At 34.9% G+C, this 14,305-nt stretch overlaps 1 protein-coding gene across 1 annotated transcript; it reads right to left on the bottom strand.

Annotated features, from left to right (window-relative positions):
• Nucleotides 1-56: 56 nt before the first annotated feature.
• LOC145224060 (uncharacterized) lies at nucleotides 57-11,607 on the bottom strand. Its single transcript, XM_080090488.1, has 19 exons — nucleotides 11,554-11,607; nucleotides 10,693-11,232; nucleotides 9,820-9,922; nucleotides 8,947-9,486; nucleotides 8,488-8,612; nucleotides 7,178-7,280; nucleotides 6,740-6,841; nucleotides 6,303-6,405; nucleotides 5,866-5,968; nucleotides 5,407-5,531; nucleotides 4,534-4,636; nucleotides 3,658-4,197; nucleotides 3,199-3,323; nucleotides 2,762-2,864; nucleotides 2,323-2,425; nucleotides 1,446-1,988; nucleotides 572-674; nucleotides 364-470; nucleotides 57-296 (listed from the first exon to the last, which is right to left on the bottom strand). The coding sequence occupies exons 5-8, from the start codon at nucleotides 8,510-8,512 to the stop codon at nucleotides 6,357-6,359; spliced, it is 279 nt and encodes a 92-aa protein (XP_079946614.1). The 5' UTR covers nucleotides 8,513-8,612; nucleotides 8,947-9,486; nucleotides 9,820-9,922; nucleotides 10,693-11,232; nucleotides 11,554-11,607; the 3' UTR covers nucleotides 57-296; nucleotides 364-470; nucleotides 572-674; nucleotides 1,446-1,988; nucleotides 2,323-2,425; nucleotides 2,762-2,864; nucleotides 3,199-3,323; nucleotides 3,658-4,197; nucleotides 4,534-4,636; nucleotides 5,407-5,531; nucleotides 5,866-5,968; nucleotides 6,303-6,356.
• Nucleotides 11,608-14,305: the final 2,698 nt, after the last annotated feature.

The following is a 14,305-nucleotide window of genomic DNA, read 5'->3' as shown; positions in this document are numbered from 1 at the left end:
AGGGGTTTGTATCCACATAAGTAAGCCTGTTTGAAACAAAACATAAAAACAACAGCTTGAATTTAAATGTAACATGTCTTATCAAATGTTAACTTCTGAGACCAACACATTAACCCAGAAATGAAAAACAGAAAGACACAATCCCAGTACTATACACACATGTGGCTTAAAGAGTATAAATTTGCAAAGTATGTTTTATGACGGGTTTCAATTACACAGCTTTAAAAACTTACAGCGAAGAAAAAGATGCGGAACCCCTGGGTTTAGCATATGTATCCTTCGGCTACTTTGCACGCCTGTAATAAGAATACAAAAAAACATTTAGAAGTGAAATCAAACTTAAAAATGCACATGTGGCTTTACCAAGCTTATAGTTCTCAAGAATATTTTGTGGCAAGTGTCAGCTACACTTGACCATCAAAATTTGTTTCCGGGCCAAACATAAATAGCACAGCAATGCAGGCTCACCCCTGGTAAAAAAGATTTCATGATGACAAAAAACTCACTATCATGGTAATTGATCATTTGCAAATAAGTTGATACCTAAAACCAATAGAGCAAAACCAAATACCGTATAAATGTAGGGGTGCATTCACGAAGAAAAGAATCTGTCAGTAAATCCAAGCTATGATTCAAATGTCTGTATGTATGTGTCCTTTGGCTACTTTGCACACCTGTAATAAGAATACAAATAGACATTTAGAAGTGAAATCAAAGTTTAAAATGCACATGTGGCTTTACCAAGCTTATAGTTCTCAAAAATATTTTGGGGCAAGTGTCAGCTACACTTGACCATGAAAATTTGTTTCGGGGCCAAACATATACAGCACAGCAATGCAGGCTAGTTATAAACAACAAAATTATGTATGTCATTCTAGTCTATCACCCCTGGTGAAAAAGATTTTATGATGACAAAAAACTCACTACCATGGTAATTGATCATTTGTAAAAAAGTTTATACCTAAAACCATTGCTTTTTTAATGTCCTTATAGAGCAAAACCAAATACCATATAAATGTAGGGGTGCATTCACGAAGAAAAGAATCTGTCAGTAAATCCAAGCTATGATTCAAATGTCTGTATGTATGTGTCCTTTGGCGACTTTGCACGCCTGTAATAAGAATACAAAAGGACTTTTAGAAGTGAAATCAAAGTTTAAAATGCACATGTGGCTTTACCAAGCTTATAGTTCTCAAGAATATTTTGTGGCAAGTGTCAGCTACACTTGACCATGAAAATTTGTTTCCGGGCCAAACATAAACAGCACAGCAATGCAGGCTAGTTATAAACAACAAAATTATGTATGCCATTCTAGTCTATCACCCCTGGTGAAAAAGATTTTATGATGACAAAAAACTCACTACCATGGTAATTGATCATTTGTAAAAAAGTTTATACCTAAAACCATTGCTTTTTTAATGTCCTTATAGAGCAAAACCAAATACCGTATAAATGTAGGGGTGCATTCACGAAGAAAAGAATCTGTCAGTAAATCCAAGCTATGATTCAAATGTCTGTATGTATGTGTCCTTTGGCGACTTTGCACGCCTGTAATAAGAATACAAAAAGACATTTAGAAGTGAAATCAAAGAACTTTAAAATGCACATGTGGCTTTACCAAGCTTATAGTTCTCAAGAATATTTTGTGGCAAGTGTCAGCTACACTTGACCATCAAAATTTGTTTCCGGGCCAAACATAAACAGCACAGCAATGCAGGCTAGTTATAAACAACAAAATTATGTATGCCATTCTAGTCTATCACCCCTGGTGAAGAAGATTTCATGATGACAAAAAACTCACTGTCATGGTAATTGATCATTTGCAAAAAAGTTTATACCTAAAACCATTGCTTTTTTAATGTCCTTATAGAGCAAAACCAAATACCGTATAAATGTAGGGGTGCATTCACGAAGAAAAGAATCTGTCAGTAAATCCAAGCTATGATTCAAATGTCTGTATGTATGTGTCCTTTGGCGACTTTGCACGCCTGTAATAAGAATACAAAAATACTTTTAGAAGTGAAATCAAAGCTTAAAATGCACATGTGGCTTTATCAAGCTTATAGTTCTCAAGAATATTTTGTGGCAAGTGTCAGCTACACTTGACCATGAAAATTTGTTTCCGGGCCAAACATAAACAGCACAGCAATGCAGGCTAGTTATAAACAACAAAATTATGTATGCCATTCTAGTCTATCACCCCTGGTGAAAAAGATTTTGTGATGACAAAAAACTCACTACCATGGTAATTGATCATTTGTAAAAAAGTTTATACCTAAAACCATTGCTTTTTTAATGTCCTTATAGAGCAAAACCAAATACCGTATAAATGTAGGGGTGCATTCACGAAGAAAAGAATCTGTCAGTAAATCCAAGCTATGATTCAAATGTCTGTATGTATGTGTCCTTTGGCGACTTTTCACGCCTGTAATAAGAATACAAAAAGACATTTAGAAGTGAAATCAAAGAACTTTAAAATGCACATGTGGCTTTACCAAGCTTATAGTTCTCAAGAATATTTTGTGGCAAGTGTCAGCTACACTTGACCATGAAAATTTGTTTCCGGACCAAACATAAACAGCACAGCATTGCAGGCTAGTTATAAACAACAAAATTATGTATGCCATTCTAGTCTATCACCCCTGGTGAAGAAGATTTCATGATGACAAAAAACTCACTATCATGGTAATTGATCATTTGCAAAAAAGTTGATACCTAAAACCATTGCTTTTTAATGTCCTCATAGAGCAAAACCAAATACCGTATAAATGTAGGGGTGCATTCACGAAGAAAAGAATCTGTCAGTAAATCCAAGCTATGATTCAAATGTCTGTATGTATGTGTCGTTTGGCGACTTTGCACGCCTGTAATAAGAATACAAAAAGACATTTAGAAGAGAAATCAAAGTTTAAAATGCACATGTGGCTTTACCAAGCTTATAGTTCTCAAGAATATTTTGTGGCAAGTGTCAGCTACACTTGACCATGAAAATTTGTTTCCGGGCCAAACATAAACAGCACAGCAATGCAGGCTAGATATAAACAACAAAATTATGCATGCCATTCTAGTCTATCACCCCTGGTAAAAAAGATTTCATGATGACAAAAAACTCACCATCATGGTAATTGATCATTTGCAAAAAAGTTTATACCTAAAACCATTGCTTTTTTAATGTCCTTATAGAGCAAAACCAAATACCGCATAAATGTAGGGGTGCATTCATGAAGAAAAGAATCTGTCAGTAAATCCAAGCTATGATTCAAATGTCTGCATGTATGCGTCCTTTGGCGACTTTGCATGTGTCCTTTGGCTACTTTGCATGCCTGTAATAAGAATACAAAAAGACATTTAGAAGTGAAATCAAAGTTTAAAATGCACATGTGGCTTTACCAAGCTTATAGTTCTCAAGAATATTTTGTGGTAAGTGTCAGCTATACTTGACCATAAAAATTTGTTTCTGGACCAAACATAAACAGCACAGCAATGCAGGCTAGTTATAAACAACAAAATTATGTATGCCATTCTAGTCTATCACCGCTGGTAAAAAAGATTTCATGCTGACAAAAAACTCACTATCATGGTAATTGATCATTTGCAAAAAAGTTTATACCTAAAACCATTGCTTTTTTAATGTCCTTATAGAGCAAAACCAAATACCGTATAAATGTAGGGGTGCATTCACGAAGAAAAGAATCTGTCAGTAAATCCAAGCTATGATTCAAATGTCTGTATGTATGTGTCGTTTGGCGACTTTGCACGCCTGTAATAAGAATACAAAAATACTTTTAGAAGTGAAATCAAAGTTTAAAATGCACATGTGGCTTTACCAAGCTTATAGTTCTCAAGAATATTTTGTGGCAAGTGTCAGCTACACTTGACCATGAAAATTTGTTTCTGGGCCAAACATAAACAGCACAGCAATGCAGGCTAGTTATAAACAACAAAATTATGTATGCCATTCTAGTCTATCACCCCTGGTGAAAAAGATTTTATGATGACAAAAAACTCACTACCATGGTAATTGATCATTTGTAAAAAAGTTTATACCTAAAACCATTGCTTTTTTAATGTCCTTATAGAGCAAAACCAAATACCGTATAAATGTAGGGGTGCATTCACGAAGAAAAGAATCTGTCAGTAAATCCAAGCTATGATTCAAATGTCTGTATGTATGTGTCCTTTGGTGACTTTGCACGCCTGTAATAAGAATACAAAAAGACATTTAGAAGTGAAATCAAAGAACTTTAAAATGCACATGTGGCTTTACCAAGCTTATAGTTCTCAAGAATATTTTGTGGCAAGTGTCAGCTACACTTGACCATCAAAATTTGTTTCCGGGCCAAACATAAACAGCACAGCAATGCAGGCTAGTTATAAACAACAAAATTATGTATGCCATTCTAGTCTATCACCCCTGGTGAAGAAGATTTCATGATGACAAAAAACTCACTATCATGGTAATTGATCATTTGCAAAAAAGTTTATACCTAAAACCATTGCTTTTTAATGTCCTCATAGAGCAAAACCAAATACCGTATAAATGTAGGGGTGCATTCACGAAGAAAAGAATCTGTCAGTAAATCCAAGCTATGATTCAAATGTCTGTATGTATGTGTCCTTTGGCGACTTTTCACGCCTGTAATAAGAATACAAAAAGACATTTAGAAGTGAAATCAAAGTTTAAAATGCACATGTGGCTTTACCAAGCTTATAGTTCTCAACAATATTTTGTGGCAAGTGTCAGCTACACTTGACCATGAAAATTTGTTTCCGGGCCAAACATAAACAGCACAGCAATGCAGGCTAGTTATAAACAACAACATTATGCATGCCATTCTAGTCTATCACCCCTGGTAAAAAAGATTTCATGATGACAAAAAACTCACTATCATGGTAATTGATCATTTGCAAAAAAGTTTATACCTCAAACCATTGCTTTTTTAATGTCTTATATTGCAAAACCAAATACCATATAAATGTAGGGGTGCATTCACGAAGAAAAGAATCTGTCAGTAAATCCAAGCTATGATTCAAATGTCTGCATGTATGTGTCTTTTGGCGACTTTACACGCCTGTAATAAGAATACAAAAAGACATTTAGAAGTGAAATCAAAGTTTAAAATGCACATGTGGCTTTACCAAGCTTATAATTCCCAAGAATATTTTGTGGCAAGTGTCAGCTACACTTGACCATGAAAATTTGTTTCCGGGCCAAACATAAACAGCACAGCAATGCAGGCTAGTTATAAACCACAAAATTATGTATGCCATTCTAGTCTATCACCCCTGGTTAAAAAGATTTCATGATGACAAAAAACTCACTATCATGGTAATTGATCATTTGCAAAAAAGTTGATACCTAAAACCATTGCTTTTTTAATGTCCTTATAGAGCAAAACCAAATACCGCATAAATGTAGGGGTGCATTCATGAAGAAAAGAATCTGTCAGTAAATCCAAGCTATGATTCAAATGTCTGCATGTATGCGTCCTTTGGCGACTTTGCATGTGTCCTTTGGCTACTTTGCATGCCTGTAATAAGAATACAAAAAGACATTTAGAAGTGAAATCAAAGTTTAAAATGCACATGTGGCTTTACCAAGCTTATAGTTCTCAAGAATATTTTGTGGTAAGTGTCAGCTATACTTGACCATAAAAATTTGTTTCTGGACCAAACATAAACAGCACAGCAATGCAGGCTAGTTATAAACAACAAAATTATGTATGCCATTCTAGTCTATCACCGCTGGTAAAAAAGATTTCATGCTGACAAAAAACTCACTATCATGGTAATTGATCATTTGCAAAAAAGTTTATACCTAAAACCATTGCTTTTTTAATGTCCTTATAGAGCAAAACCAAATACCGTATAAATGTAGGGGTGCATTCACGAAGAAAAGAATCTGTCAGTAAATCCAAGCTATGATTCAAATGTCTGTATGTATGTGTCGTTTGGCGACTTTGCACGCCTGTAATAAGAATACAAAAATACTTTTAGAAGTGAAATCAAAGTTTAAAATGCACATGTGGCTTTACCAAGCTTATAGTTCTCAAGAATATTTTGTGGCAAGTGTCAGCTACACTTGACCATGAAAATTTGTTTCTGGGCCAAACATAAACAGCACAGCAATGCAGGCTAGTTATAAACAACAAAATTATGTATGCCATTCTAGTCTATCACCCCTGGTGAAAAAGATTTTATGATGACAAAAAACTCACTACCATGGTAATTGATCATTTGTAAAAAAGTTTATACCTAAAACCATTGCTTTTTTAATGTCCTTATAGAGCAAAACCAAATACCGTATAAATGTAGGGGTGCATTCACGAAGAAAAGAATCTGTCAGTAAATCCAAGCTATGATTCAAATGTCTGTATGTATGTGTCCTTTGGCGACTTTGCACGCCTGTAATAAGAATACAAAAATACTTTTAGAAGTGAAATCAAAGTTTAAAATGCACATGTGGCTTTATCAAGCTTATAGTTCTCAAGAATATTTTGTGGCAAGTGTCAGCTACACTTGACCATGAAAATTTGTTTCCGGGCCAAACATAAACAGCACAGCAATGCAGGCTAGTTATAAACAACAAAATTATGTATGCCATTCTAGTCTATCACCCCTGGTGAAAAAGATTTTGTGATGACAAAAAACTCACTACCATGGTAATTGATCATTTGCAAAAAAGTTTATACCTAAAACCATTGCTTTTTTAATGTCCTTATAGAGCAAAACCAAATACCGTATAAATGTAGGGGTGCATTCACGAAGAAAAGAATCTGTCAGTAAATCCAAGCTATGATTCAAATGTCTGTATGTATGTGTCCTTGGCGACTTTTCACGCCTGTAATAAGAATACAAAAAGACATTTAGAAGTGAAATCCAAGAACTTTAAAATGCACATGTGGCTTTACCAAGCTTATAGTTCTCAAGAATATTTTGTGGCAAGTGTCAGCTACACTTGACCATGAAAATTTGTTTCCGGGCCAAACATAAACAGCACAGCATTGCAGGCTAGTTATAAACAACAAAATTATGTATGCCATTCTAGTCTATCACCCCTGGTGAAGAAGATTTCATGATGACAAAAAACTCACTATCATGGTAATTGATCATTTGCAAAAAAGTTTATACCTAAAACCATTGCTTTTTAATGTCCTCATAGAGCAAAACCAAATACCGTATAAATGTAGGGGTGCATTCACGAAGAAAAGAATCTGTCAGTAAATCCAAGCTATGATTCAAATGTGTGTATGTATGTGTCCTTTGGCGACTTTGCACGCCTGTAATAAGAATACAAAAAGACATTTAGAAGTGAAATCAAAGTTTAAAATGCACATGTGGCTTTACCAAGCTTATAGTTCTCAAGAATATTTTGTGGCAAGTGTCAGCTACACTTGACCATGAAAATTTGTTTCCGGGCCAAACATAAACAGCACAGCAATGCAGGCTAGATATAAACAACAAAATTATGCATGCCATTCTAGTCTATCACCCCTGGTAAAAAAGATTTCATGATGACAAAAAACTCACCATCATGGTAATTGATCATTTGCAAAAAAGTTTATACCTAAAACCATTGCTTTTTTAATGTCCTTATAGAGCAAAACCAAATACCATATAAATGTAGGGGTGCATTCACGAAGAAAAGAATCTGTCAGTAAATCCAAGCTATGATTCAAATGTCTGCATGTATGTGTCTTTTGGCGACTTTACACGCCTGTAATAAGAATACAAAAAGACATTTAGAAGTGAAATCAAAGTTTAAAATGCACATGTGGCTTTACCAAGCTTATAATTCCCAAGAATATTTTGTGGCAAGTGTCAGCTACACTTGACCATCAAAATTTGTTTCCGGGCCAAACATAAACAGCACAGCAATGCAGGCTAGTTATAAACAACAACATTATGCATGCCATTCTAGTCTATCACCCCTGGTAAAAAAGATTTCATGATGACAAAAAACTCACTATCATGGTAATTGATCATTTGCAAAAAAGTTTATACCTCAAACCATTGCTTTTTTAATGTCTTATATTGCAAAACCAAATACCATATAAATGTAGGGGTGCATTCACGAAGAAAAGAATCTGTCAGTAAATCCAAGCTATGATTCAAATGTCTGCATGTATGTGTCCTTTGGCGACTTTGCACGCCTGTAAAGAGAATACAAAAAGACATTTAGAAGTGAAATCAAAGTTTAAAATGCACATGTGGTTTTACCAAGCTTATAGTTCTCAACAATATTTTGTGGCAAGTGTCAGCTACACTAGACCATGAAAATTTGTTTCCGGGCCAAACATAAACAGCACAGCAATGCAGGCTAGTTATAAACAACAAAATTATGTATGCCATTCTAGTCTATCACCCCTGGTTAAAAAGATTTCATGATGACAAAAAACTCACTATCATGGTAATTGATCATTTGCAAAAAAGTTGATACCTAAAACCATTGCTTTTTTAATGTCCTTATAGAGCAAAACCAAATACCGTATAAATGTAGGGGTGCATTCATGAAGAAAAGAATCTGTCAGTAAATCCAAGCTATGATTCAAATGTCTGCATGTATGCGTCCTTGGGCGACTTTGCATGTGTCCTTTGGCTACTTTGCATGGCTGTAATAAGAATACAAAAAGACATTTAGAAGTGAAATCAAAGTTTAAAATGCACATGTGGCTTTACCAAGCTTATAGTTCTCAAGAATATTTTGTGGTAAGTGTCAGCTATACTTGACCATAAAAATTTGTTTCTGGGCCAAACATAAACAGCACAGCAATGCAGGCTAGTTATAAACAACAAAATTATGTATGCCATTCTAGTCTATCACCCCTGGTGAAAAAGATTTCATGATGACAAAAAACTCACTATCATGGTAATTGATCATTTGCAAAAAGGTTTATACCTAAAACCATTGCTTTTTTAATGTCCTTATAGAGCAAAACCAAATACCGTATAAATGTAGGGGTGCATTCATGAAGAAAAGAATCTGTCAGTAAATCCAAGCTATGATTCAAATGTCTGTATGTATGTGTCCTTTGGCTACTTTGCACACCTGTAATAAGAATACAAACAGACATTTAGAAGTGAAATCAAAGTTTAAAATGCACAGGTGGCTTTACCAAGCATATAGTTCTCAAGAATATTTTGTGGCAAGTGTCAGCTACAGTTGACCATGAAAATTTGTTTCCGGGCCAAACATAAACAGCACAGCAATGCAGGCTAGTTATAAACAACAAAATTATGTATGCCATTTTAGTCTATCACCCCTGGTGAAAAAGATTTTATGATGACAAAAAACTCACTACCATGGTAATTGATCATTTGTAAAAAAGTTTATACCTAAAACCATTGCTTTTTTAATGTCCTTATAGAGCAAAACCAAATACCGTATAAATGTAGGGGTGCATTCACGAAGAAAAGAATCTGTCAGTAAATCCAAGCTATGATTCAAATGTCTGCATGTATGTGTCCTTTGGCGACCTTGCACGCCTGTAAAGAGAATACAAAAAGACATTTAGAAGTGAAATCAAAGTTTAAAATGCACATGTGGCTTTACCAAGCTTATAGTTCTCAAGAATATTTTGTGGCAAGTGTCAGCTACACTTGACCATGAAAATTTGTTTCCGGGCCAAACATAAACAGCACAGCATTGCAGGCTAGTTATAAACAACAAAATTATGTATGCCATTCTAGTCTATCACCCCTGGTGAAGAAGATTTCATGATGACAAAAAACTCACTATCATGGTAATTGATCATTTGCAAAAAAGTTTATACCTAAAACCATTGCTTTTTAATGTCCTCATAGAGCAAAACCAAATACCGTATAAATGTAGGGGTGCATTCACGAAGAAAAGAATCTGTCAGTAAATCCAAGCTATGATTCAAATGTCTGCATGTATGTGTCCTTTGGCGACCTTGCACGCCTGTAAAGAGAATACAAAAAGACATTTAGAAGTGAAATCAAAGTTTAAAATGCACATGTGGCTTTACCAAGCTTATAGTTCTCAAGAATATTTTGTGGCAAGTGTCAGCTACACTTGACCATGAAAATTTGTTTCCGGGCCAAACATAAACAGCACAGCAATGCAGGCTAGTTATAAACAACAAAATTATGTATGCCATTCTAGTCTATCACCCCTGGTGAAGAAGATTTCATGATGACAAAAAACTCACTATCATGGTAATTGATCATTTGCAAAAAAGTTGATACCTAAAACCATTGCTTTTTTAATGTCTTATATTGCAAAACCAAATACCATATAAATGTAGGGGTGCATTCACGAAGAAAAGAATCTGTCAGTAAATCCAAGCTATGATTCAAATGTCTGTATGTATGTGTCTTTTGGCTACTTTGCACGCCTGTAATAAGAATACAAACAGACATTTAGAAGTGAAATCAAAGTTTAAAATGCACATGTGGCTTTACCAAGCATATAGTTCTCAAGAATATTTTGTGGCAAGTGTCAGCTACACTTGACCATCAAAATTTGTTTCCGGGCCAAACATAAACAGCACAGCAATGCAGGCTAGTTATAAACAACAAAATTATGTATGCCATTCTAGTCTATCACCCCTGGTGAAAAAGATTTTATGATGACAAAAAACCAAATATCATGGTAATTGATCATTTGCAAAAAAGTTGATACCTAAAACCATTGCTTTTTTAATGTCCTTATAGGGCAAAACCAAATACCGTATAAATGTAGGGGTGCATTCACGAAGAAAAGAATCTGTCAGTAAATCCAAGCTATGATTCAAATGTCTGTATGTATGCGTCCTTTGGCGACTTTGCTCGCCTGGAATAAGAATACAAAAAGACATTTAGAAGTGAAATCAAAGTTTAAAATGCACATGTGGCTTTACCAAGCTTAAAGTTCTCAAGAATATTTTGTGGCAAGTGTCAGCTACACTTGACCATGAAAATTTGTTTCCGGGCCAAACATAAACAGCACAGCAATGCAGGCTAGTTATAAAAAACAAAATTATGTATGCCATTCTAGTCTATCAACCCTGGTGAAAAAGATTTCATGATGACAAAAAACTCACTATCATGGTAATTGATCATTTGCAAAAAGGTTTATACCTAAAACCATTGCTTTTTTAATGTCCTTATAGAGCAAAACCAAATACTGTATAAATGTAGGGGTGCATTCACGAAGAAAAGAATCTGTCAGTAAATCCAAGCTATGATTCAAATGTCTGTATGTATGTGTCCTTTGGCTACTTTGCACACCTGTAATAAGAATACAAACAGACATTTAGAAGTGAAATCAAAGTTTAAAATGCACAGGTGGCTTTACCAAGCATATAGTTCTCAAGAATATTGTGAGGCAAGTGTCAGCTACACTTGACCATGAAAATTTGTTTCCGGGCCAAACATAAACAGCACAGCAATGCAGGATAGTTATAGGCAACAAATTATGTACACCATTCTAGTCCAATGCTCTTCAACCGGTGTGCAAGATGCACCAAAACATGCATGGGGTGCACCAGTACGAAACGGTATACAAGGGTGCATCACAAACTTTTAATGAACCATTAATATTTGACTTACAAGATATTAGAAAAAAGATGTAGGTTTCAACTCATGTACAACACCAAGGTAAACTTTTTCCATAGTTTATACCTGTGTCCAGTTTGATAGTGTCTGTGTTACATTCGGGTGATGTTTGGATATCGAGTGATGATTTTTTCGCCAATGTTTCATAGAAAATTTGCGAACATATGCTTGGAGTTATTTGACAAAATGATATGCATAACAATTTTTCATATCGCTTTTTATCTCAGTTTACCTTTTAAGTAAACAGGGTGCATGAGTTCGTCACAACAACTTCAAGGGTTCACCACACCAAAAAAGATTGAAGAGCACTGTTCTAGTCTATCACCCCTATGAAAAACATTTCATGATGACAAAAAACTCACTATCATGGTAATTGATCATTTACAAAAAAGTTGATACCTAAAACCTTTGCTTTTTTAATGTCCTCATTGAGCAAAACCAAATACCGTAGAAAAGTAGGGGTGCATTCACGAAGAAAAGAATCTGTCAGTAAATCCAAGCTATGATTCAAATGTCTGCATGTATGCGTCCTTGGGCGACTTTGCATGTGTCCTTTGGCTACTTTGCATGCCTGTAATAAGAATACAAAAAGACATTTAGAAGTGAAATCAAAGAACTTTAAAATGCACATGTGGCTTTACCAAGCTTATAGTTCTCAAGAATATTTTGTGGTAAGTGTCAGCTATACTTGACCATAAAAATTTGTTTCTGGGCCAAACATAAACAGCACAGCAATGCAGGCTAGTTATAAACAACAAAATTATGTATGCCATTCTAGTCTATCACCCCTGGTGAAAAAGATTTCATGATGACAAAAAACTCACTATCATGGTAATTGATCATTTGCAAAAAAGTTGATACCTAAAACCATTCCTTTTTGATGTCCTTATAGAGCAAAACCAAATACCGTATAAATGTAGGGGTGCATTCACGAAGAAAAGAATCTGTCAGTAAATCCAAGCTATGATTCAAATGTCTGTATGTATGCGTCCTTTGGCGACTTTGCTCGCCTGCAATAAGAATACAAAAAGACATTTAGAAGTGAAATCAAAGTTTAAAATGCACATGTGGCTTTACCAAGCTTAAAGTTCTCAAGAATATTTTGTGGCAAGTGTCAGCTACACTTGACCATGAAAATTTGTTTCCGGGCCAAACATAAACAGCACAGCAATGCAGGCTAGTTATAAAAAACAAAATTATGTATGCCATTCTAGTCTATCAACCCTGGTGAAAAAGATTTCATGATGACAAAAAACTCACTATCATGGTAATTGATCATTTGCAAAAAGGTTTATACCTAAAACCATTGCTTTTTTAATGTCCTTATAGAGCAAAACCAAATACTGTATAAATGTAGGGGTGCATTCACGAAGAAAAGAATCTGTCAGTAAATCCAAGCTATGATTCAAATGTCTGTATGTATGTGTCCTTTGGCTACTTTGCACACCTGTAATAAGAATACAAACAGACATTTAGAAGTGAAATCAAAGTTTAAAATGCACAGGTGGCTTTACCAAGCATATAGTTCTCAAGAATATTGTGAGGCAAGTGTCAGCTACACTTGACCATGAAAATTTGTTTCCGGGCCAAACATAAACAGCACAGCAATGCAGGATAGTTATAGGCAACAAATTATGTACACCATTCTAGTCCAATGCTCTTCAACCGGTGTGCAAGGTGCACCAAAACATGCATGGGGTGCACCAGTACGAAACGGTATACAAGGGTGCATCACAAACTTTTAATGAACCATTAATATTTGACTTACAAGATATTAGAAAAAAGATGTAGGTTTCAACTCATGTACAACACCAAGGTAAACTTTTTCCATGGTTTATACCTGTGTCCAGTTTGATAGTGTCTGTGTTACATTCGGGTGATGTTTGGATATCGAGTGATGATTTTTTCGCCAATGTTTCATAGAAAATTTGCGAACATATGCTTGGAGTTATTTGACAAAATGATATGCATAACAATTTTTCATATCGCTTTTTATCTCAGTTTACCTTTTAAGTAAACAGGGTGCATGAGTTCGTCACAACAACTTCAAGGGTTCACCACACCAAAAAAGATTGAAGAGCACTGTTCTAGTCTATCACCCCTATGAAAAACATTTCATGATGACAAAAAACTCACTATCATGGTAATTGATCATTTACAAAAAAGTTGATACCTAAAACCTTTGCTTTTTTAATGTCCTCATTGAGCAAAACCAAATACCGTAGAAAAGTAGGGGTGCATTCACGAAGAAAAGAATCTGTCAGTAAATCCAAGCTATGATTCAAATGTCTGCATGTATGCGTCCTTGGGCGACTTTGCATGTGTCCTTTGGCTACTTTGCATGCCTGTAATAAGAATACAAAAAGACATTTAGAAGTGAAATCAAAGAACTTTAAAATGCACATGTGGCTTTACCAAGCTTATAGTTCTCAAGAATATTTTGTGGTAAGTGTCAGCTATACTTGACCATAAAAATTTGTTTCTGGGCCAAACATAAACAGCACAGCAATGCAGGCTAGTTATAAACAACAAAATTATGTATGCCATTCTAGTCTATCACCCCTGGTGAAAAAGATTTCATGATGACAAAAAACTCACTATCATGGTAATTGATCATTTGCAAAAAAGTTTATACCTAAAACCATTGCTTTTTTAATGTCCTTATAGAGCAAAACCAAATACCGTATAAATGTAGGGGTGCATTCATGAAGAAAAGAATCTGTCAGTAAATCCAAGCTATGATTCA

Source organism: Phallusia mammillata, chromosome 4 (assembly GCF_965637545.1).
Source record: "Phallusia mammillata chromosome 4, kaPhaMamm4.hap1.1, whole genome shotgun sequence".
In the NCBI taxonomy this organism is placed as follows: domain Eukaryota; kingdom Metazoa; phylum Chordata; class Ascidiacea; order Phlebobranchia; family Ascidiidae; genus Phallusia; species Phallusia mammillata.
This window is presented reverse-complemented; position numbering and strand designations above follow the sequence as displayed.